Source organism: Cyanistes caeruleus, chromosome 2 (genome assembly GCF_971803275.1).
Source record: "Cyanistes caeruleus chromosome 2, bCyaCae1.hap1.1, whole genome shotgun sequence".
NCBI classification, from domain to species: domain Eukaryota; kingdom Metazoa; phylum Chordata; class Aves; order Passeriformes; family Paridae; genus Cyanistes; species Cyanistes caeruleus.
In genome coordinates, this window is record NC_141702.1 from 21,115,668 (window position 1) to 21,141,038 (window position 25,371).

The window sequence follows — 25,371 nt, forward strand, 5'->3', positions numbered from 1 at the left end:
CTCCTGGAAAATAGATGACCTTAGCTTGTTGAGTGTCCCTTTCCTTCACTGCTCTCACCAGCTCAGAAGAAGTTAGTCTACGCTAGAATGAGCCTTTAGTCTATGTTTGTGTCTCTATCACCTCTTCAAGCGCCACAAGCTCCACCTCACACTCCCCACCTGTACAATATCTCTGCACCATAAATGTATTCTATTAAGAATATTCCTGGAGTTTTAGACTCCAAAACTACTTCAGTTTTGGGTCATAAAGAACACATAAGAGGGGCCTGTTTTTGACATAGAGACAAGTAGGACAGACAGTCTTCTACTCTCAAATAATGTGTCCGTGTATTTGTGTTTCTCCTAGATCATTTGTACCTAGGTGTTACCTGAGAGATCATTATTATCCAGGTGTTAGAACAAATGTGCTAACAAACATACAGTAGGAATGGCTGTGTGCTAGTACTCAAACCCTGTGGTTGTCTGTTGTTTGGCAGTGTAGATGTAGCTGAAGACTGTTAATTGCAATTATAAGTACTGTGAATTTGAGACTCTCACCAAAAAAAGTTAAACTGTAATCTAACAAAAAGCAAAAACTGCCCTATAAAGTTCCAAGTTTAGTTCTTTTAAATGCCCATATTCTTTGCTGAAAAGCTGCTTATGTTTTCCAGCTTAATTCTTCAGGGCTCATAAATCTTGCCATATGAATTTCATTACATGACAAAGCTGTCAGTAACAAAATGGTTAATCTGACCTTAATTCACTTGACTTTAATTACATTTACTCATAATCTCATAATATTTAGTATAAATTTGAATGATTATTTTTCTCAAAGAAATTATCTACAATTTATGCTCTCTACAGTGTTTTCAAAGCACCATTTAAATTATGCAGTGTGTGAAGAAGTGGAAATTATCCTTAATTTTAAATGACAGTTAAAGAAATAAAAAAAAAAGGTGTTTTCAGGAAATGAAGATAGTAAAATTTCCATAATGTACAATCTGACCTTTTTATTGTTTGGCTGATTATGTTGTTCTCATTATGATAGAGTTGAATAGACAGTGTCGCTTTCCTCCTGCTTAAAAAAACATTAAAAGAAACATTGCCCACCCTGCAAAAAACCTCAAATCTCCAAACCTGTTAAATATTTCACAAACCTTTTTTAAAATGCATTTTTAAACAATGGATTAGCAATAAAGAAAGGAAATTGAAATTTAAGACTAGGAGAAAGAGCCTGACCCTCCTCCCTGACTTGCTAAAGGTACTGAGGACTAATGTAATATGACTGCAATATACTCTCAGTGTCAACAGAATATTCTTCCACCTTTTGGTATAGAAGGAAGGTTTCCTTCCTTAGAAAGGCCATAACCTTTTGCTAGATTTTCATCATAAGTGATGGATTCTTCACCCAGAGTCCATAATTATTTCATCCTTCCACACAATTTTAGTGGTAGGTATCTCTGTGAGTTTCTCGGAGTCAGCAATGATAGTTAATGGATTATCTTACATTGCTTTAAATAAAAAGAATTGTCTGGGGTCTCAGACTCCTCAGAATAGAACATGCTTCATTACACTTTTCTTTCAATATTTCTATTGGGTCCATTTGACAGTAGAATTTTAATTATCTGTGGATATATAGACATCCGGATTGGGATTTTTAAAGAGCCCTGAGGGAAGGCTTTAGGTTCCTTGTAAATGGCAGTCTTTCCACGAGAAATCTAATATTTATCCTTATAAGGTCTGCAACAAGTATTTAATCTGTTTCTTTTCTGAAATGTATTTACCCACTTTGGAGAAAAACTTTTCTAATTTTTTTCTTTCCCCTAGTATACTTGCTGAATATAATCCTTTACAAATTTTATGCTCATTCATCATTGGTTAACAATGTGTAGGCTGGAATGGCAATCAGATCTATTTTTAAGGTTTTCTACTCCTTTTTTTTATTATTCTTTTAAATGGTAAGATGTGTTGTAAGGAAAATAAATATCTTGAAAACTAAGGAAATCCTTAAGCTGTGAGTTAATTCTTAAGTCTTCAGCTTTCCTTGCTCTACATCTAAAGCAAAAGAAGCCAGCAAGCAACATAATTTGACTGAATATAGAAAACCTATATGATTATGCCTTTACATTTATATTTATTTACTAGTGTAAATAAATATCAAGAGTATAGTAAAAAATAATTTCTATAAATTGGACTGAATGGTGCTTCAACAGTTAGGTGAAGGAGAACTAAAGTATAATAAGAACATGACCTGGTAGTTGCAAACATAAACTCTCACTTATTTGTAGAGTATCAGAATATTTTTGGTTTAAATTTTTCTCCTAACAAGTATCATTCATCCTGACAAGTTCCTCTTGGCTTCAGCTATCCAGTTCATAATAAAAATTCTTCTGGCAGGGAACAAGAACCCTGATCCAAAGTCCCTTGGTGCCACTGGATTTTGGATTACTTTGAAAGATTATGTCTCATGTATACTAATGAAAAGATAAAAATCCTTATGTTAAATTATGAACCTGAATCAGGCACAGTGAAGCAACTTTGATGTGAGGCTGGTGAGTTAAATAATAGACAAGAAGCCTCTCTTGCTTGCTGGAAAATCTTAAACTGCATGGATTTTCCACATGATTAACTTAAATAGAATTGCTGAGATCTAGCTAAGGAAATATGCTTCAGAATACTAATGTCACTCACTGTGTGAGACAGGTATTGCTGTGTACAGCCATGAGGGAAAAATGACCTAAATACCACATATACCAGGTGTATTGTAAAGGTTGAGATTTTTGAAAGCAAATACAGTCAAGATTATAGCAATACATTTTGGCTTCCACAGGGACAGCTTGCAAAACTTCATTATATTGAAGTGAATTTCCAATATTTGAAATATTTTAGGTCCTGCCTATGATCTCATGATATGTGAAGTTAGAAATACATCACTAGTTCTTCTGTGGAAAGCTCCTGTGTATGAAGGCAAAAGCCCTATTACTGGGTATTTAGTGGACTATAAAGAAGTAGATTCAGAAGACTGGATCACTGCTAATGAAAAACCTACTTCAAAGCGCTATTTTAAGGTAACATTTTCATGACTTAATATAAAACTGAGTACTAGAATTTCTGATTGACTATAAAAATATATGTATTTGAACTTCAGCTTCTGCTAATATCCTCATATGAGTAAACAAAATAATTTAGATTGTTTTTTAAATTGGCTTTGTCCTTTATCTTGTTTAAGGTTACTGATTTACAAAAGGGTCATACCTATGTTTTCAAAGTTCGTGCAGTGAATGATGCTGGGGTAGGCAAGTCATCTGAGATATCTGAACCAGTGCTTGTTGAGGAAAGGCCAGGTAAAATGAACTGTTTAATCTCTTCTGTTTCTAAAATACTAAAATACTTAGCATTGAGTTTAATTAACCCAACTTGATATTACATAATATATAAGTATTTAAAGAATTAAGATGTTCTTAGCCTTAAAACATAAAGAAAAAAAATCATGTGGATACAGAGACAGTGATTAGAATTTTTTTCCTTTACTTACTGCAAGAGTTATTTGGTAATCAGTTATTCTGTTTCTTATTCTAACAAAGGTGCTACTTTTTGTGAGAACACATTTATTAACGCTTCAGGAATGATAATAAAATTGATTTTTTTAAACATTCATGTATTCTCATATTCAGTTATACCTTATTCATTTGTTTCTCACATTTATTAGTAATATTATTCCTTTCTTGCATGTAGATTAAGAAATTTACTAGAATATGGTGCTGAGTCAGTATATGACATAAACCTGCTTTAAGATCTGCTAATAGAATCAGTATCTCTTAGGACAAAATGGATGTGGGCTTTAGTAATTTATGAGTTGCACCTTGAAAATAAAAAAATGCAGTCTTGACATTTGAGTTGATTCCTATTTTGCAGGAACAAAAGAAATCTATTCTGGTGTGGATGATGAGGGTAATATTTACCTGGCTTTTGAGTGCAAAGAAGCAACAGATGCATCTCAGTTTGCATGGGGTAAATCTTATGAGGAGATTGATGATTCTCATAAGTTTAAGATTGAAACAGAAGGAAATCAGTAAGTCATGCCAATCTACCAAAGGAAATTAGTAAGTCATGTTAAAAATGTGATACTCAGCTAATTATATTCTTCTTCATTGGTAATTTTAGTTCTAAGCTGTACTTCAAAAATCCTGATAAATCAGACTTGGGAACTTACTCTGTCTCAGTTAGTGACACAGATGGGGTTTCCTCCAGCTTCGTTATGGATGATGAAGGTAAGGCCCTTACAATTTCAAATCTTTCTTCACTGTATTACCTCAAGTGCACTAAAAATTGCCCAAGGAAAAAAAGAATAGAACCCTATGACTCTTACATTATTTCCTATGCATTGAAGAAAAGCAACAGACTTTGTGTGATTACTTATTTTTCTGATTATCATAATAATGAAAGCTGGGATAACTTCAGGCAGCATTTTCTAGCTAAAGATAATAAATATGGCAAATAAGAATTGTTTTCTTTTTGCTGGGATTATAATGATGTTTGTAAATATCCCTTACACTTTCAGTTGTGCTTGGGGCTCTAGATGCAGTTTCTTATAAATGAGATGCAGGAAATTAGTGAGAAAAACTATGATGCTTTAACAAGGTCTTCATACATTGGGTCAAATTATCATTTGGCTTACATATATATTAGTTTGGCTTTTTTGCATTGTAGCTATTTTGTTTCATTAGACTGGCAAATTAATTTGCTTCAGTCTCACTTTGTTTTATCATTGAGAAATGCTGACATAGAAAGCAAAGAGGAAGGTTTGCTATTTCACATAAAATAAAAATTACTTTGGTGCTTTCCCAGTCCTTGGATGTAATTGCTCTGCCCAGTTCCTCAAGTATTAAATTCCCTCTTCTTCTCTTCTTCTCAACCAACTAAGCCATTTAAGGAATCACAGTGTGAAACGTGTTAAACCACCCTTTTGAATCAAGTGTTGAGAATAAATCCGTGTTCAGGGAGGAAAAAAATTAAAAAAAAAAAAAAAAAAGGAGAAAAAAGAATTCTCCAGAACATGGAAGATTTACGAGCCATTGTCATCGGCTAAGTTTTGAATCATCACTCTGAAGTCTTTCTGTAGGTCTTGTCACCATCTGCTCTACCTTTGAATTTTTTTTTTCTATAAAGCACTGAAGGTGTTTCCCATCCCATACTTCCCTTATGTGTTTTCTGATCATATGTCATTGAAAATCACAACTTTATTTTTATTAAATCCCTGCACAAGTATCAGATTTTGCATCTTAACACTGAAATTAATTAATTAATTAATAATTTCACTGCCCATTTAATCTCTCAAAAGCTATAAATTCTCCTGTAATTTTGCTCAATTTGCTAAATCTATCATGTCATAAATCCATGCTAATATTCTCTGGTCTTTACATTATCTGTAAATTTGGAATTGGTAGTAATGTTCATTTTCCAAATCTTTATTGGTAATGACTATGATAAATAGGATTAGTATGAAAAACTAAAAAATGGAATTCTAGACTCTCACACAGCCTTAATGAGGATCTAGTGCATTAACTAGAACTTTCTGTACTGTTTTCAGACTAACATGCATTCAATCTTGTTTCCTGTCTCAGTAAAACAAAATTTGCAGGAACAGTCTGAGAAAGGAAGTCAGGAGATAAAGGAACCTGATATACTGCTTAGAAGCTATTGTTTCCCATCTTTCTTTTATATTGCTATTTTTTAATTTTAAAATAGCTTTTGTCTTTTGCTTAGATTCCCTTGTATAGGAGAGTGTGCACTAAAACGCATGCAATAGGAACATTTGCTAAATCCATGTTTTCAGAATTTAAGTTTCCTAAATCTTATTTTTCAGTCATTTTCGGAGGAGTTGTGTATTCATGTACAAGCTTTAAGGAGCTGCTGATGCTGATATTTACTTTTGTTGACATCTGTTTGTTGTCTGTATTTTTCAGTCTAAATTAAAACATGAAAATTTTTCTCATTTTCAGAGTTTGAACGTTTGATGGCATTAAGCTATGAAATAAAGAATCCAAGTAAGTTGAAGATCTGAATCTATTAGATACTTCTAGAAGGAATATAATTACATGCTAATGACTGGAGTTCCAAAAAGATTCATCCTGAGACAATGGCAACTTCATTTTTCATGGCAGCTTCATTTACCATGGAACACCTTGCTTCCTTGTTCTAGTTTAGAAGAATATTAGTTGACATCCTTCCTAAATGTCTCTGAAGTTTAACTTTGACAATACGTTATAGATTGTCACTAGCCAAATCCTTACACAAGGATTGTAATGTGCAAGCTGCAAATTCTCTGTTCCCTTTAGGAAATTAATTTAATAATCAGCCAAAGGCTGCATTAGAGGACTTTTCCTTGTGTTAAATTTATTTGATACCCAGAAATCTATAAATAATAGGGAATTGCTAGTATTTTACTATAATATTTCTATTTCTCACAAGATTTAATTAACTATTGATTTTTGATTCTTTTCTTTTTGTAGCAATACCTCTGAAATCAGAATTAGCTTATGAGGTTCTTGATAAAGGAGAAGTTCGTTTCTGGATTCAGGCTGAAAGCTTATCTCCAGATTCTACTTTCAGATTTGTTATTAATGATAAAGAAGTTGAAAACAGTGACGTAAGTAGATAATGAGTGCTATACGTAAGTGATTTTGTTTAAGAGAACTGCAGGTTTCTACTGTTATCACAGAATCATAGAGTCATTTAACTTGGAAAAGACTTTAAAGATCATGGATATCAACATGACACTACCAAGTCCACCACTAAAAACCGTGTCCCTGAGTGCCACATCTACTTGTCTTTTAAATACCTCCAATGATGGTGTCTCAGTCACTTCTCTGGGCAGCCTGATCCAATGCTTGACAACCCTTTTGGTGAAGAAATTTTTTCCTAATATCCAATCTAAACTTTCTTGGTGCAACTTGAGGCTATTTCTTCTTGTCTTATAGCTTGTTACTTGGGAAAAGAGACTGATCCCACCTGGCTACAACCTCCTTGTGCAGAGCATTACTGGTCCTCCCTGAGCCTCTGTTTCTCCAGCCTAAACAACCCCAGATGCTAGGGGTTGTGATCCCAACCCTTCACCAGCTCTGTTGCCCTTTTCTGGACACACACCAGCATCTCAATGTCTATCTTGCAATGATGAGCCCAGAACAGAACACAGGGTCTGAGATATGGCTCAGAACTGAACACAGGGTCTGAGATGTGGCTCAGAACTGAACACAGGGTCTGAGATGTGGTCTCACCAGTGCTGCATACAATCACTGCCCTGGTCCTGCTGGCCAGACTGCTGCTGATACAGGCCAGGATTGACCTCCTGGGCACATGCTGAGGGTTCATGCTCAACCAGCTGTCGACCAGCACTTCCAGGTCCTTTCCCTCTTGGCCTCTTTCCAACAACTCCTCCCCAAGCCTTGTTTTGACCCAATGACAGGACCCAGCACTTGGCTTTGTTGAACCTCATGCAGCTGGTCTTGAGCCATCTATTCCACTTGGCGAGATATCTTTGCAGAGTCTTCCTACCCTTTGGCAAATCAAGACTCCCACCCAACCTGATCCTTTCTTCTAGATCATTGATAAGGATATTAAACAGGACTGGCCCCACTGCTGAGCCCTGAAGAACATAATTTCTGATATCCACCATCTGGATTTAACTCCGTTCCCCACCACTTTGCCCCTGGCTGTCCAACCAGGAGCTAGTACATGCATCCAAGTTATGAGCAGCCAGTTTCTCCAGGAGAATGCTGTGGGAAAAGATGTCAAGGGCTTGACTTAATTCCAGGTAGACCACATCCACAGCCCTACTTACATCCACTAAGTAGGTCACCTTGTCACTGAAGGTTATCAGGTCATTAAAGCAGGGCCTGCCTTTCACAAGCCCATGCTAGCTGGGCCTGATCCCCTGGTTGTCCTGTGCATGTTGCTTGGTGTCTCTCAAGATGTATCTGTTTCTTAATGGCACTGAGGTCAGGCTGACAGGTCTGTAGTTCCCTGGATCCTATATTTTCTTAATATTGTGTTATTAAGGTGTGATAATACCTGACAAGAAAGCAAATCTATAACTCAAATATTTTTTGCAGTATAGAATTCCTGTTTCAGAGTGAGCCTATTCATACTGGAAAAAGAGTTGGACCCTTTTCACTTTTGGTAACTAGATGATCAACAGCCAACAAAAGGAGAATTTACACACAGACCAGTGTTAAGCAGAAATATTTTTGAAAAATATCTGAAGAAAATGGCTGCTTCAAGTACAGTTTTGGATTCCAAACCAACAAGATGTGCTGTTCCCAAAGACTCTCTGGGGCTGATATTACCAGTTTTATGTATAATGTGGGAGGCACTTGACAATGCAGCAGTGTTCATAGACTTACAATTTTTATATGGTATCACTTTCTATTTTTTTTTTTTTTTTTTTTTTTTTTAATTTTGGATTAGAAACTGTGCATTGAACAGCTACATAGAGATGAAAGGATAGGCCACCAGCTTCCTGCATTTTTATAGCTCTAGGAAGACCTCTCATATAAAGGGGCATAAAAAAGCTTGAAAGCAAGGTCATGCCTTTTCAGGTCAAGAGTGATTCATCTACAGGCCATAAGCACAACACTGGAAATATATTCCTGTGAAGATTTCACCTCCAGTGCAGCTGTTTGAAAGATTCAGTTTATTCCTGAGAATGCAGATCCTGGTTTGGGTCAGAGAAGCTTTATCAGCATTTTTATACCATAGAAAGGCAAAGAACATTTACTTTAATTACATATTGACAAGTAGAAGAAGTATTTCTGAGTAAAATAATTCCATTTTTCTTGCTTTAAGAAGTAATAAACCATAGCACTGAAAACCTGAATATTTGTGCCTAGGATGTATTGAAATGACAATATCTGCTGTGGCAATTTTCATGGAACAGAATGAGCTATTTTTAGTTCGCATATGTTTTGGAAGTGTTGACATCAGAAAGGATCTTAAAATGAAGCTGCATTATTTCACCTCTTTAATTAGTAACCTGCAGGTGACATTTATGTTTGGAGACAGATGATATTTTTGTGGAAAGTCACATAAAAGCCTAATATTTATGATGCACATAAAATCATTGAACTTCATCTTGCTGCATAATGGCAATAGTTAGAAGGCTAATTGCACTCTAAAACCTGTCTGGAGACTGGGCTACAGTCACTGAACATGTTCAATAGACCATTATGCTGGTGAATTGTGGCCTGATTCTTGACATTGGCTGAAGTGATAAATTTTTCCTGTTAGGTCGTAAAAGAGAGTGTTTTTGGTAAGATTTCAAAATAAGCTTAAAATGGAATGAACTGAGCCCCATTTACCCAGCTTTAATTTTAATATTTTAATATTTTGTCTAATAAAAGTAGAAAATTTAAAGAAAGTGTAATAAAAAAATAAGATTCAAACATACATCTTGCTCTTTTTTTTAAAAAAAAAAACCCTTTTCTGCTTCTGGCAAAATTTAATTTAATGTTCTCCCTGGGAACTCATGAAGTAAATGCCAGTGTAGTCTTTGACCTCTGAGGAGAGGGGGCTGTAAGCAAGAATTTGACTTTTGCACATAGAAATTTGCATTTTGGGACAGTTTAGGTAAGTTTACTAATGGTTCTTTTAACCTTCCTTACCTATCACTTTAACTCTTACAGATAAACTCTTACACAAGTAGATTTTCTACTTAATTTCCCAATTAATTTAATCTTTTCTTATTCTTTGACATTGTATCTTTGCACTATGTATGGAAAATTCTGTATCCAAATTAACATGCATATTCCTTAAAAAATTATTATCCTGATCAATCTGTTAGCTGACTGCTTTGTTAATTCTACGTCTTTTCTTTTTCTTCATTCTTCCATTACCCCATTAAGAATTAAAAGATTTATATATTTGAAAATGCCAGTATGAATGCTAAATATCTTGACTGTGTGACACTGTTCTTCCAGACTTGTTATCCATACACCAGTGAGTCTGTTTCTGAGGTTGGCCAGTATGCATCCCTTAAAGCTAAAACAGATCTATCTGTGGGGTTATTCCTACTACTTTTGGATCTTAAGGGACTTAGAGGTTCTTCCATTTCAATAAGATTTTAGAGAGATGAATAAATAACATTTTTACTAGCTTTTTAAATGTTTCTTCTTTCTTTTCCTTCCTTAAACTTTATCTGTTACTTTAGTACCATTTTTTTATTTTTGGAGACCAATAAAGAGGTTTATCAAAACATTCTATTTATAAGACCTCATGTCTCCTTTTAACAGTATGTATAATATATTTAAAAGTAGCAGGGTCTATAGTAAATCACTTCATGTAACTCCTTCTAGATGGTGACAGTTACTGTTCCATTCAATCGTGACTGGAAGTTAGAGTGTAAAGTCTTTGGCCACATTGTTTGCCTAAAAATGTTCACCAAGAAACTTATGCGGCTTATTTTTATTTAGCTTTAGGAAGTTGTTAGTAGAGATTCAAAAGACATCACTCCCAGTGGGGGACATTGTCCTCATAGATGTAACTCACTGAATAAATGAGGATATTAGTAAAACATGGTTGTATCTAAAATAGTACCAGAAAATTCAAAACACATATTTTGCAAAGATTGTCCAATATTAGCTTGTAATTTTCTGTTTCCACGATGCTGCTTGCTAATAATTTATCTTTCTGGAATATTTAATAAAAAGCAAACACATAAAGGGCACAAACAGTGAAAAGCATATTTAACTTTGAATTCAAGTCAATATTTGGTGTTTTGTGTATTCTGCAAACACTTAAGTGGGTAACTCTATGTCCTGACAGAACTATACTTCTCTTTTGCTGGACTTGGTCAATCCCTTTTGGTTCCCAGAAAATGTGGGGCTTGAACAAGTTACTTTTCTCATTGTCACTTGTTTTAAGTGTTCTTTGAAAATGACACTTAGCATTAAATGAGAAAATCATTATACTCTTCCTAGATCAACTATTTTTATGAGAAAATAAGGTATCCTCCATTAACTACTATATGTGTCTCAGATAATTAGTGTGGATGAGTTTTTGAATTTGGTGTGATGGATTTATTTGAAGGTCCACATTTGTGTCTAGAAACACAATATTTCCAGTTGTTTCTGGACTCTGCTAGGAATAGTGCTTCTCCCTAGCAAACTCCCTCGAACTGGAACCTGTAATGCAGCTAAAGGCTGGCTGTTAGTCTCTTCAAATATGCACAGTGAAAACAATTGTTTTCAAATACAAACCAGCTATATTATGATGACTTGGGGATTCCAAGTGCAGCTGCACACAGAGGTTTCTGTTACCACAGGGATTTCATTGTACAACAGTAAATAAAAGCAGAGTCCTCTTCCCTTAGTTTACAATTAAAAGGACATGAAAAAGGTTGACTGTGGGGGAAGGAATATAAATAATAATTTATTAAATAGGAATCATAAGTAATTTACACTATACTAAAGTATTTTTCTTTTTCAGAGGCATAAAATAAATTGTGACCGTTCAAATGGCATTATAGAAATGATGATGGAAAAATTTACAATTGACAATGAAGGTACCTACACAGTACAGATTCAGGATGGAAAGGCCAAAAACCAGTCCTCATTAGTTCTCATTGGAGATGGTAGGTTCACTGAAACATTGAAACATTGAAACTTTGACTCTGATGAAGAAGCGAACTTCAATTATTCTTTGAGTAATTTTGTGACTAATTTTTCATTCACCTTTTCTAAAACTTAGCATTCAAGAACGTATTGGCTGAGTCTGAGCTCCAGCGAAAGGAATTTCTCAGAAAACAAGGTAAGACGGAGCAGATTGGTGACTTTAGGCCCAGTTTGCAGCTAATGATTCATCCCTGGTGAATGCTAAGTGCTTGCAGCTTCTGTTCTTTATTAGAAGATGAGTATATTGTTCAGTCTTAGGAGACACTTGAAACCTTGGTGGATCTTATTTTCTAACATGGTCAATTTGTGACAGAACCTTCACTAAGGAGAGAAAAAAGGAGTTCTCACAGGAGGTTATCTTTGCTCAATACTCATGAGAAGTGTGCCTACTGTAGGCTCCTGTCCAACAAAACATAATTGCATTTAGTTTTATGCACACAAGTTGTCTGTTCAATATAATTGATGGAAGAGTAGACAGACAAGTTGTGCCAGAAAAGGAAGATTAAAAGCTTGACCCTATGGTTACTTTTGATGCAAAATTCCAGTAAATGTATATTTGTTGCATAGTTGCTATACAGTTGTAGAGTTTGTTATATAGTCGTTATTGATATTGCTTGCAGCTGAATGAGAAAATTACTATTGGATACCTAATTCAGAATTCTGTCCCTGTGAAAATTGAAATTGAGCTCTAGTTTGTAATTTTAACTTGTAAACATTTTCAGGATGAAAATAACAATAATAATTAAAAACTTTTTTCCTAAATAGGTTAGGTAAGATTCTGTACAGAAATAATGTAATTCTACTTTTTTTTTTTTTTTTAAGGCTGTTTAAAATTTATTGAGGAAAGAAATTATACCACTTACAGCATAAACTGTACCTTTCAGTACTCAATGATTTAAGTTCAAAACTTAGACTTTGCAACTTCCCAGGTTTGGGTATCAAAATTATGGGCCCTGATCCTGCCAGCACAAAGACATATACATTTATTAAGATAAGCAAACACAATAATTTAAAAAGTTCTATGTACGTCAGCAAATATTTCTTGGCAGGATTGGAACTTTAATGGGGAAAAGGAATATTTTCAGTTCTGCCTGTAATATTTAATACACTTATAAACTTTACATTATCACAGCAAACAATGTTTGTCATTGGTTTGTTGTATTTACATTAAATATATTAAATGTAAATTTAATAATTAATTTAATAATAATTTAATTAAATACATTAAATATATCTGTACATTTGTTTGTAGCTACTTTGTTTCTTTCCTTTAATTGGCAATTTGGCACAAAGGTATATAATAAACTAATTTCTCTAACCCACCATTTTATATTTTGGAGCATTACCCAATTCATACAGATGCAGAGATGAGATTCAGGTTTCTAAGCTGTAATGTAGACACTAGGTAAGTATGATATATACTTGTAGGATTTTGCTTCTAGTGCATGGGTGGTTCAGGAGATCCCTCTTGTTTTGGTGTAAGGATATTGTAATTGTCATCCTTTTGCTCTCTTTCACTGGATCTGATACTCTTCATTCTGCAACATTGTTTTAAGATTATTTTGTTTCTTAGGTCCTCACTTCTCAGAGTTTTTGTATTGGAAGGTTACAGAGGAATGTGAAGTTTTACTTTCTTGTAAGGTAAGGAAATATACTTGAAATGATTTTTTAGAATGTGCTGATGAAGAATTGAGGTAGAAAAATGTGAAAAAGGATTCAGATGCCTTTAAAAACAAAAGTTTCATATGAAAATTATTTATTATTATTTGGAAAATTTTAACATTAAAATTTCTGACTTCTTACTATTCATCAACAGTAGTGTTAATTAAAACAAAGCGAAAATATAGGACATTTCTAAATGCATTATTAGGTGGTCCAATTCCTTGTAAAAGTTTTAAGCCATAAGAATAATTTACACAAAATATACATCCCTTTTCTTCTTCTTCAGAAATAGCTAAAAAAGTCAGAGTTCAAAATCTTTCTTTACTATTTTCTAATTTCTCTAACAAGGCATCTGTTATATAATCAACTGTAATCAAATGTGTTACAAAGACTTCTAGAATTAAGGTTATAAAACATGATTTTTAAATTATTTTTGGTTACTGACTTTTGAATCTTAAATAATGATAATATGTATTGATTTCAGTGTAACTTCTGCTATTAACATCTTTAAATGCCTTTCTGAACAGATAAATTTTCAATTGTTTTGCTCCTCCAGAGTGACTAATTAGAGGTCTGAATAACTAAGTACATTGAATCCAGGCTTCAAAGTGTCTTCTTCATTCCCTTTTCCTCTAATATGGACTCTTTTGTATTAATTTTCTCCTCTTCTTTTGAATAACTTTTGGCTTATAATTAGACTAACTTGAATCATTCATTATGAGCAATTTACTTGCATATTTGTGGGGATTTTTTTAATTTTTTAATTTTTTTTTTTTTTACCCTGCTCATTAACTAGGAGACCCTTAAACCTGAGTTATTCCCAGCAGAACTGACCTGGTACTGAAGCTGCCATTCCATGTGCTCCCATTCTAGGGCTCAACACTCATTAGTTAACACAGTACCTTTGCTGAAGTACTTTATAATCTCCACATGCATGTGCCTCAGGCATGAACCCTGCTTATCCTTTCATTCACATGGGGAATTAAATGTTGCTGAACCAGTTATGCTAGTGTTAATTCTCTACAAATTAATCTGAAATTATCCTTCTTTCATTGACTGTCAAGCCTGTTTATAGCACTGAAGCTGTGAAAGGCTGAGCATCTGATTATTTGCTTTTCACCAGTGTGCTTTTTTGTTCACAAGGTCAGAACATTTTATGTAAATGAAATCTAGGATGTGGGCTGCTTGCACACTCATCATTTTAACTATGCTATTGACCTTATAATGTTTGTTACTGTTAGTATGTGACTGGCCATTAGGTTCACATGGTACTGTTGTTTATGGCTGTTTAACTTATATTTGTACATAGTAAGAGTTTGAAAAACAAAGCCTGGGTTTGTCCTTCAGACTCCAGATACCTGACAAACAAGTTTTTTAGAAGTGTGGCCACTCCGTGCTATTTCTGTGGTAATAAAAACGATCAAGGAGTAATCTCTGCCATCTCAGGCTGTATCACAACACGACCCAGGTCTCTTCCAGGCTCTCTTTAGTGCTCCTCTGAAAAAAAAAAAAAAAATCAAGGGAATTTTTGCCTCTTCTAAAAGCTTTTAAGAGGGATAATAAGAAGGAAGTATCTCTAAGAGAGGGTGTTTTAACTTGACTTTTTTAAAGGCCATAGCATGGCATAAGGAAACAAGGAAACCATGCCAACTGGAAACTTGTGTAGGGCAAAGGACTGACTGTATGATCCAGGCCCATAACAGAAATGATGGACAAATATGGATTGTGTTATAAAAGAGTATATCAAATATTACCTCACATATCCCTTATTTACTATATCATTGGACCTGACTGAGTTTTCATTGACTAATATTTAACTCTGAATTAGCTGGGATTGATGACCATGTTCTTGGTTTTGTATCCCCTCAATGTCAGTGGAACATGGTTGTCCATCTGAAATATTGAAATAATTTTATAGTGTTTGCTTTTTTTTGCTTTTTGTTTTGTGTTTATTTTTCTTCATATGCCAGCAACTACTGTCATTTTGCTTCTAGTGGTTCTAAATTTCAGAACATTCAGAAGCTACTTGCTCTTCCACAACTTTGGCCCTTACTTGTTCTGTGTCTGTTAAAAGCAAGATTTTTTGGTATGTGGCTAAACAGTGAAAAATGTAACATTTTATAGTAAATGCCAACATGAAATAACTTCAGCACTGCAAATTGCATGTGTCTGAAACTCAGTCTATGTATTGTCAGATTGAGTGCTAACAGTCTTTGATGAAAAATTGTTGGAAAGCATTAAAGGCTTGTTCCTTCAGGCTTTGTTCAAATAAAATTGCCAATCATGTCATAGGACTACAGGAACAACCACTTTGTAGTTACTGGTAAATGTAAAGTGCTGCTCACTTTTCTCCAGCCCCATTGCTTTGGGCCAAGTGGTGATCTCAAATACTGTCAGAGATCCATAGCAATCACACTGGTTATTAAGCAAGAATAGATGTGATTAATTTGAGCATGTTTGATAGAGATGTCTAGGAATCAGTATAGAGGACCCACCTATCTGTCACCTCCACAGAGAGCTGTCACAGATCTGCTCGTCTGTGGAATGACTTCTCTAATGTAAAAGGGTTAGAAATTGGCAAGTGTTTTTTCCTTCAAGCAGGCCACTTGAAAACTATTGCAGATCTTTATTAAGTTCCTGGCTGCCCTCTAGCCATTTTTTCAGTTTTTCACTTTTTCTTTAAGGAGCCTTTTTAAAGCAACTGCCTGGGGACTGAGAAATATCTTGCTGGCTCTGTCCCTCAACCAAAGCCACAATGACATCGGAATTCAGGCTACACATAAAAATACCATTGCATTTTTATTACTTTTATAAGGGTATGGGGATAGTGATATCAAATAAACCATAGTACTTTTAAAAGTGAGAGAAAAAAAAATAAATTAAAAATTAAATATATATTTATAGCCAAAGTTTCTAAAAAGAGCTGTACTTTTAGCTTCTTTGAATTCACAGTTTGAGGCAATTTATCCAGCAGTATTTCAAGTGTATCCAACATACAGTCTTTATATCAAAATTAGAACAGTGCTTCAGATACAGATATTTAAGCATTGTTTCAATGAACTGCTGCTGCTATGGCAAAATTCTTGCTTTCAAACAACTGCTCTGCGTATGTGCTACGTTTTTGGGAAAGACTGCAATTTGTAGGATTCCCCAGGTCTCTTTATGCCCCATAGGACTCTATTTTACCTTTTAGAAGGTAAAATAGAAAAGGATTTTTGGTGCAGTTCACAATTTTGAAGTCTTGGATCCTTTCAGAATAGTGATTTCAGTTGCTTTCTGCAGCTTATCCATGAGTGACATTGCTTAGGTAGCTGGGGTAAATCTCCAAATTGGCCGAAGACTAAGGTAGGGCCTAAGATCTGTGTTACAACTCTCTGGAGTCACAGGGCAAAGACAGAAAGGTAAAGGAGAGTTCAGAAGCTCTAATTTGAAAGATATTTCTGCAGCTATCTCTAGACAAGCTACAAGCACAGAGCAAGGGTGCAAAACCATCTAAGGGAAGAGATTGCCAGGATTTTCTTATAGAATTTTACAAGGCTCTGAAGCTGTAATCTGTATCCTGTGCTGCAAAGAAGCACTGTAGGACTGAGATTTGCTTAGTAGGACTCGGTTGAAATAGATTTTTTACTTAGCTTTATTTGACATGTGTTATAAAAAATATGGTTCATATGTTGAAAGTACCTATGTGACTTCCCACAGTGCAATACCTTTCCTCAGGACATAGCCAGGCTTATGTGCCTTTTCTGTTGTACAGGTTGCAAACACAAAGAAGGAGACTGATTTTAAGTGGTATAAGGATGGTTCTGGGGCTGATGTTGAGGAGCTGCCTGATCTGCAGAAGGGAGAATGTCACCTCAGTATTCCCAAGGTACTGTGTCACCTGATGATTACAAATTACAGCTTCTGCTTGACACACTATAGATTTGCCAGACAAAGAAGCAAGCCAGCTATCATGTTTTTTTTGAACAGTTGTATGATAAAAACCTTATTTTCTACTCTTCCAGTGAATAACTATTGCTAGCAAAAAGTATCTGTTTTTGTAGTCAGCTCAGAATTCACGCTTAAGTTCCTTCAGAGTCCTTTGGTGACCTCTGTCTCATCCTTTATTATTAATCCTTAATTTTTAAACTTGTTCAAGCATCTGATTTTTGACAGTTTTCAATTCTATTGCCCAAAATGAACAAGTTCAAAGTTTATGGCTTCTTAAGATCTATCTTTATGCAAACAGGATAACACAGCTTCTATCTGAAACCTTGCATAGACGCTGCCTTTGTGAAGTGACAAAACCTCCCAGAATGAGATTTTCTGCTTTCAATAATATGCATTCCATCTAAATTGTTTATTTATTGGCTTCATATTCTTCTAATTTCCTTCCTTCATTTCTCTTGAAAGAGGATACTGACTTACCAACCTCATTTTTCTTGAGCAGACTTTTTTTTTGGGAGGGTGTTTCTGTTTCTGCTTGTCTCGGATTGCTCTTGTTAGTTGTCATTCAATTTTATGTTATTTGTGCTATGGTTTATATGCTTGCAGATTTTTATAAGTTTAAGTCATCTCCAATCTATATATAAATGTTTATATATTTTCCTTCAAGCTTTAAATGAATTAAAATAAACCCACAAAACCTGAAAATCCCTACTGCCTTTAATGCAATATCACTGTGATAGATTTCAGAATGTAAAGTCTCCAAGGTTAATGAATTAATTATTTACTTAGCACAGATATAATTTGACTAGAATTTCTGCTTGAATGCAAGCAGCATGAAGGAGCTGATATTACAGGATATAGATTTGCTGTTATGATTTACATAATTAGAAAAAAAAAATTGTTGAAGAAAAATTACATTTCTAAGGTTTGTGTAGGTTGCAGTTATGCCTTGTTACATCTTACTACAGTGCTTGTAATTTCTACTGACCAAGATCAATGCTGTTTTTTTGAAGCAAGAGAAAAACCCTCATGGTTTTATTTCCTAGAGGAAATTGAACTGAAATCAGAATAGGATTCAGGCTTAAGAACTTAATGCTAATCTATAAAAAAAAGCATGAACAACTTATTCATAGTTTCCATCACCTCTTTGGTAAGATTATTTATCCAGAAGACAGCACAATGTATGTTGTTTAGAAAATTATGCAGGGGTTGAGCAAATCTAGTACTATCTAGTACAACCAAGTTTGTCAGTAAACATCTTGTGTCTTCCTTGCAGCTGTCTCGCAAAGATGAAGGGGTTTATAAGGCGACACTATCAGATGATAGAGGTCATGATGTATCTTCTCTTGAATTATCAGGAAAAGGTAACATTCAGTCTACTGCAATGGAATAATGATCTCCACATGTTCTCCATAGGTGTCAAAGATCTATCCTTGCAAATGTCAAATTAGCATATATTTTTGGTGTTCTTTGAATTTCATTTCTCTTATGTTATAGAGACCTGAACTGCGGATCAGCACTTTAGGAGGGTGACACTGGGCTTTTTGTAATTAATCTCTAGCATTTTGACAAGCAGGAGATGAAGTATGTTTCTAACTAGACAGACACTCCATTTTATGGGAGATCACTCTCTCTCAGGTTTGTTAAGCTTTAATATCTACAAAAAACCCTAAAGAAAAAAAGGGCTATGTTCATGTGGGACTCTCAGTGGGGACCGAGAGTGCTTTTGATTCTAAATCATAAAACTGTTTTGTGGGTTAGCATCAGCTGGCATCTCAGCTCCACACAGCCACTTGCTCACTCTCTTTCAGTGAGATGGGGGAGAGAATTGGAAGGGGAAAAGCAAAAGAATCCTGGGTTCAGCTAAAGATGGTTTGATAGGTAAAGCTGAGTATACGAGCAAAGCAAAACAAAGAATTCCTTCACTGTTTCCCATGGGCAGGTAGGTGTTCAGCCATCTCTGGTAAAGCTGGGCTCCATCACACGTAACATTGGCTTGGGAAGAAAAACACCATCACTTTGAATGTTCTTCATTTCCTCCTTCTTCCCTGAGCTTTATATGCTGGGTATGAAGGCATATGGCACGAAATGTCCTTTGGGTCGGTTGGGGTCAGCTTTCTTGGCTGTGTCACCTCCCAGCTTCCTGTGCACCCTCAGCCTCCTCTTGGTGAGACAGTCTGAGGAGAAGAAATAAAATTCCCTTCCGCATTGTACAAGTACTGCTCAGGAACAGCTAAAACATCCCTCTGTTACCAACACTGGTTTAATCACATATCCAAAACACAGCACTATAAAGCTGCTATGAAGAAAATTAACTCTATTCCAGCCAAAACCAGTACAATTTCTGTCCCTTTTTCCACAACATTTATGTCATGCTCAGGTCCCACACTTTGAAATATGTTCTCATTAATCACCTCCTTGTTTCCTGTCCTTTGATATATATATAGATATAGATATCATTCCCTTGGTCTGTGGATGTGTGCGTGTGTATCCTGAGCACTGAAATAAGAAAAAGGTACAGTAGGTCTCCATCCTATGGTCAGGTGTCCTTCTTCCAATGACTATACTTCAGTGAAGGCAAACTGTGTTGTGCTTGAAATATACAGTGAAATGCCCATTTAGAGAATTCACAGCACCTGTGGGCCCAGGAGGCTTTCAAAATGTCTACCAGAAAACCCATGAAAACTGCACTATTAAACCAAATTATTAAGCCAAAATATGGGTCTCCTAAATGATGGAGTTAGCCTTGAAACATAAAGGATAAAAAGACAAGTCTAGCAGGAGCAGGGAAGACTGCATATTCTAAGGGACAGGTTACTTCAGGCTCTGTATCCACTGATGTTCAAATTATGTTAAATGCAAATAAGAAAATATAGTCTAAAATATATGCATGGTAGACATTTAAAAAAGATTTAATATGATATCAGACATCACAGTGAGGTACAACAATTCTGTTTACATTTAATTTTTTTTAATGTAAAAAATGTCAGTTTACCTTGACCCTGAGATGAGCTCAGCTGGTTACAGTACAGTGCTAATAATGCCAAGGCGGTGGGTTTCACCCCTGTATGGGCCATTCACTTGAGACTTGGACTTGATTGTTGTTGTAGGTCCCTTCCAACTCAGAATATTCTGTGGTTCTGAGTCGATAACAAGCCCTGATCTGTTGCCAACATGAGTGAATTTTACTTAACTTTGGTGAAGCATGCTTCCCTGGATATATCTGCTTAGATCCCACCAAACAGGCCAAAGTGAATCTAGATTCATCCCAACTGCGTGTAGACATTTGTCACAAGTAATGAGTATTTTTTGGAAGGCTCCTAGCAGATTGAGAAACACATTTTAAAAAATTAACTCAGTTTACCAAAAATCTTATCATTCCTTTTCAACAGATGGAAGAAGTACCTGTAACAAAAGGAAAAGATGAGTATCAGGTGGAGTTCTTAAGATGTGGTTTACTGCAGAAGGCTGTATTATCAACTGATGGTCTCACAGGAATTTTTCTTTTGCATAAATTCTGCCCATTATTCTCTCAGAAAAAAGCCCCACCCTCATTTAGACAGTATGGCAAACATAACCCTACCTCCTCAGGCATTTGTAATGCAATATATATATAATATGCAATTTATAACCTTATGTCACAGTGTCAGTAGAAGCATACTGGAGATTGCTAAGAATTATTGAACTGTATCATGATTTATTTTAGCTGAGACAAAAATGTGCATATACAGATCAATACAGAACAAATATATAAGTTGTATTTTATTTTCTGAATACTCTGTCTTCCATTTTCATAAAAATTCATCAATGTTGAATATGCATCCTTCAGACTTGACTATGCATTCTTTAGACTATGGTGGTTTTTTGCTCTTTTTACCTCACACAGTGTCACTGAATATGATTCTTCTGCTATGGAAGGGTTCCCCACTCTTGTGCCCTTGGCTGCAGGGTTCTCTCCTGCCACAAACCCATCAGCTCTATGATATTTCAAAAACTTGATATGATACCTGCTTTATTTCACTTGCTGTTAAAAGACTTTACTTCTGTCAAATGCCACCCTACAGGGAGAAGGTGAAACTGTTTTCACCAAGAAGGAGATAATTTCTTTTTCACCTGCACTTTCTTTTGAATGTGAGCTATTCAGTTTTAATGACTTTTTTTCTTTTTGCTGGCCTAAGGGAGAGAGACAAAGAGTTTGCAGCAGACAGCTGACTCCACAAAAGCCTGAGATACTCAGAATTCATATGCTGTACACAGACAGTTTCCAATTTGTCCTGTACACCTGTTGCAATTTTAATGGTTTTCTTTGCTTAAGGATATGAAGATTTCCCATATTGCTTTAATTAAACTGAACATAAAAAAGCTATATTCTGATTGAATTTTGATGGTACATTTTCTCCCTTTTTTTCTTTCTCTCTGCAGTTTATGATGATATAATTCTGGCATTGAGTGGAATGAGTGGTAAGTAAAACTGTCTTGAATTTTCATGTAGTTTTTTTTTTATATTTTGAAATCACATGAGCATGAGACAGAAAACTTATATTTTAAGTGGGTAATCTCTAAAAGTCCCAATGCTTATATTATTATGGATGTTGTTACATTTCTAAACAGGCAGTTGACCTTGCTAATTGTCAGTATTAAAAGGGAACAAAGTACTATTCCACCTGACTTCTTTGGTTTAGATACTGTGAAAATGTTGCAGCAATAATTTTCTTCCTACTTTAGTAGGAAAAGTGAACCTTGATATACAGAGAATGAGGTTCTGAATCTGTTCCCAGTGAGAAGCTGTTCCTCCTGCTTAAAGAACAGGGTTTGCACAGGAATAAAATTTTTATGCAAATAGAACTATTACACTTCTCTTTCATGGCAATTATATGACTAGATCATTATTTCACAATGGATCTTGCCAGTCCTGATGCTTGTATATGACAATAAAGTCATAAACTTATACTGAACTTTCACCTGATATAAATCAGCAGGTGCTCCCTGAGGGGTATGACAATTGTCTCTGTAATCCTTGAGAATTGTGACCCAGGTCTTAAATTTTCTTTTGTCCAGCCAGACCAACAATCCATTCCTCTATTTCCTGTTCATTCCTCTATCTCTCATATTTTATCCATTTATACTCTACTTAATCTAGGTAAGTCAGCCTCTCCACTGAAGATTCTTTGCACTGAGGAAGGAATAAGGCTCCAGTGCTTCTTGAAATACTACAATGAAGAAATGAAAGTCAGCTGGTGTCACAGGTAGATGAGAATATTTTTTTCAGTATAACTTGAGAAATAACTGCTGTTGTTTATTATTTAATATTTACTACTTTGTGGCTATTCTAATATTCTATTAATATTCTATTCTTTATTCATTTATAAATTGGACCACATTAATGAATTTTTCTTTCCAAAACAATATATTCTCTTTTAACATAAGAAGTACATAAGGTTAAAGAAATATTAAAAGGCTTGTCCAACACCCATCAGGAGGGCTGTATTAGACAAGAAAAAGGAATCTACTGTATTGTGTTCTTTTATTCAACACAAGATTGCTTGTCTTCTGTTGTATTATCTGACTACTTAAAAGATAGCAAAATATTTGGGAAAAGTTTCTGATACAGGGCTGCTCTTTTTCTAAAATGGATGAAACTCACCTCTAGGTCTAGGTGAATACCAATGATCTACTCACACAGTTTAATAAAAGCCTGTATTAAGAACAGAATTATTTTTTTCCAAAGTGTCACAGTCTTAAGTAATCCAAAATATTTTAATTTTGATATTCCTCTTTGAAAAGATATTCAATGGGGCACAGAATACCTTGAGAATAACCCTCAGGGTTGAGGATATGACTGAAAAAGAGCTTTAAAGCTGTGAACAGTTTTCCATTCTTATGTTACATTAATCTTTTACTTTGGAGACAGTCAAATCATCAGTGTATTTACAGTTAAATATGGGTTTATATATTCTGTTATGTCAAGTCCTTGCTTGTTGGAAAGTGTGAGTAATATTTGAAAGGATTTATCATTTCTTCAAGAGTTTCAACTTTCACATTTCTTGATGGCCTACAAAGATGACACACAGTGAGTTGTTCTGACTTAGACAGAAATAGTCTGGCTTACCAATTTGTTGTCCTAGATTTGCAATGCTTTCTATGAAGACAGGAACTCCAACAGGGCATCAATTATCACATTCAGGGAGCTCAAGAGCACTTCTGCAAGGCCATGCAACTGTATTTATATCTCAGACTTTGTATTTACAAAGTTCTTCTTTCATAATAGTGATACTACTAATGATGACAAGGAAAAGAAAAAAATATTTGCCTCTGCCTTTTACTGTATCTGCTTGAGTTTTAAAAGTGACAGTCTATTCTACCATCCATTTAATAGAAGTATAAACATAATGAATGCTACATGGCTAATATGGAAATATTGGTGTGCATATTTACATTTACATTTACGTTTACATTTATATTGTTTATATTGTTTATATTTATATTGTTTATATTTATATTTATATATTATTTATATTTATATTTATATTTATATATTATTTATATTTACATAGAGAAATATTTCAGATTTTATTATACCTTACACTTTGATTGTCTTGAAGATCATTGAACACAGATTCTGAATGAATAAAATTTCAATTCTTATATGAATACAATGGCTATAATCAGAGCTGTTAAAGCCAAAAGAAAGACCAAAATCAACTGACCAGCCTTACCCAGCTTCCCATGTCCTTTAAATGGGATTATAACATTTTTTTTTTCCTGGAAAAATTAAAATGCTACACAACCCATGATTTTTTTTATTTTTTTTACCACGTAAATTTCTAGCAAGCATTTAATTATCCACTGTCTTTCATAGCATGAAATACAATACAAGTCCTAGACCTAGACCTAGTATTCATCATCCATTCAGGGCACAGTGAGAAACATTATATGTAATATTTTCTAATATATAGCTGTTTCTATCCTGAAATCTAATTTGGTAGGATGAATTCAATGAAGTTGTCTTAAAGAAAGAAAAATGGTAAAAACACTTTTTCACCATCAAAATAATTCTAGCTATGGAGTCAAATTAGCTCAGTCTAGGCAAATAAAATGAATGATCAAGGAAAATCTAAAACTGACTTCATTTATTAAAAATTCCAGCTAAAGATGCTTGGGGAGGAAGAAGGAAAAGAAGTATTTCTTTAGTTAATGAGTGAAAGAAGAAAGTTCTCTTTGAGCCATTGAAAATGGTCTGGTTTATATGCTGTCATTAAATAGCCTCTTCTATTTCCTCTCTTCGTGACAGACTGTGGATCAGAAGACCACCTGATCTGAATCTGCAGAGCATTTCTTTTATTCTTAACTAGGAAGTGATGATAAGTCAAGCTAATGCCATAGTTTTTTAAAAGAGTTTTTATTACTTATCTGCAGTTAAGAAATTTTTATTGTTTCTTTAGAAAAAACAAAAATGTACTTTCACTTGATGGAAGAGTAATTTTATGGAAATCTTTTGCTAATTGAGTTTTGAAGCTAATGAAAGACAGAAGATTTGTTTCCTTCATCAAAAAATGTGATTTGCCTATGATTTACAACCCTTATGTATTATATTTTACTGTGTATGAAGTGTACAGAACCCTAAGCACTTTCACACAGTTGTGTGTGTGCATGAAGATGTAAGCATAGCTCGGTGTGAGGAGAGGAGGATGAGAAAAGGGTGAACAAATGAATCTTAGAAATGAAAACACAAGCAAATATTTTCAAAGTGTTTTGTACTCCCACTCGGAAGCAGAGAGTATTCTGGAAGAATGAGCCCATTAGTCACACTCTCTTTATAGCTTTGGAGCATTGTGTTATCATTTGTGACTTTTTACAGATGATTTCCCATGGACAACATACAGGAAAAGAATGTTCAAACTCTATTAATTTTTTTAAATTTTTTTTGCTTTTCCAGGGAATCCAAGATTTCTTCTGGTGAAAAGATGAAGATTGGAGGTGGAGATGATGTTGCCTGGTTGCAGATAAGTGAACCCACTGAAAAGGATAAGGGGAACTACACATTTGAAATCTTTGGTGACAAGGAATCGTACAAGCGCACGCTTGATCTGTCTGGTCAAGGTATATTTATTTATAAGATCAGATTTGTACTGTGCCT

General features: G+C 34.7%; 1 protein-coding gene across 5 annotated transcripts in view; it reads left to right on the top strand.

Annotated features, from left to right (window-relative positions):
• MYOM2 (myomesin 2) overlaps nt 1–25,371 on the top strand; it is a 76,543-nt gene that overhangs the window by 46,861 nt on the left and 4,311 nt on the right. For all 5 annotated transcript variants that reach the window (XM_023922515.2, XM_023922513.2, XM_086876023.1 and 2 more), the window contains 14 exons: nt 2,869–3,047; nt 3,209–3,323; nt 3,895–4,051; nt 4,144–4,250; nt 5,982–6,026; nt 6,492–6,628; nt 11,461–11,605; nt 11,722–11,781; nt 13,219–13,286; nt 17,062–17,175; nt 18,511–18,598; nt 21,657–21,695; nt 22,375–22,480; nt 25,171–25,334. In XM_023922515.2, coding sequence (XP_023778283.2) covers nt 2,869–3,047; nt 3,209–3,323; nt 3,895–4,051; nt 4,144–4,250; nt 5,982–6,026; nt 6,492–6,628; nt 11,461–11,605; nt 11,722–11,781; nt 13,219–13,286; nt 17,062–17,175; nt 18,511–18,598; nt 21,657–21,695; nt 22,375–22,480; nt 25,171–25,334 — 1,524 coding nt within the window. The remainder of the gene's footprint in view (nt 1–2,868; nt 3,048–3,208; nt 3,324–3,894; nt 4,052–4,143; nt 4,251–5,981; nt 6,027–6,491; nt 6,629–11,460; nt 11,606–11,721; nt 11,782–13,218; nt 13,287–17,061; nt 17,176–18,510; nt 18,599–21,656; nt 21,696–22,374; nt 22,481–25,170; nt 25,335–25,371) is intronic.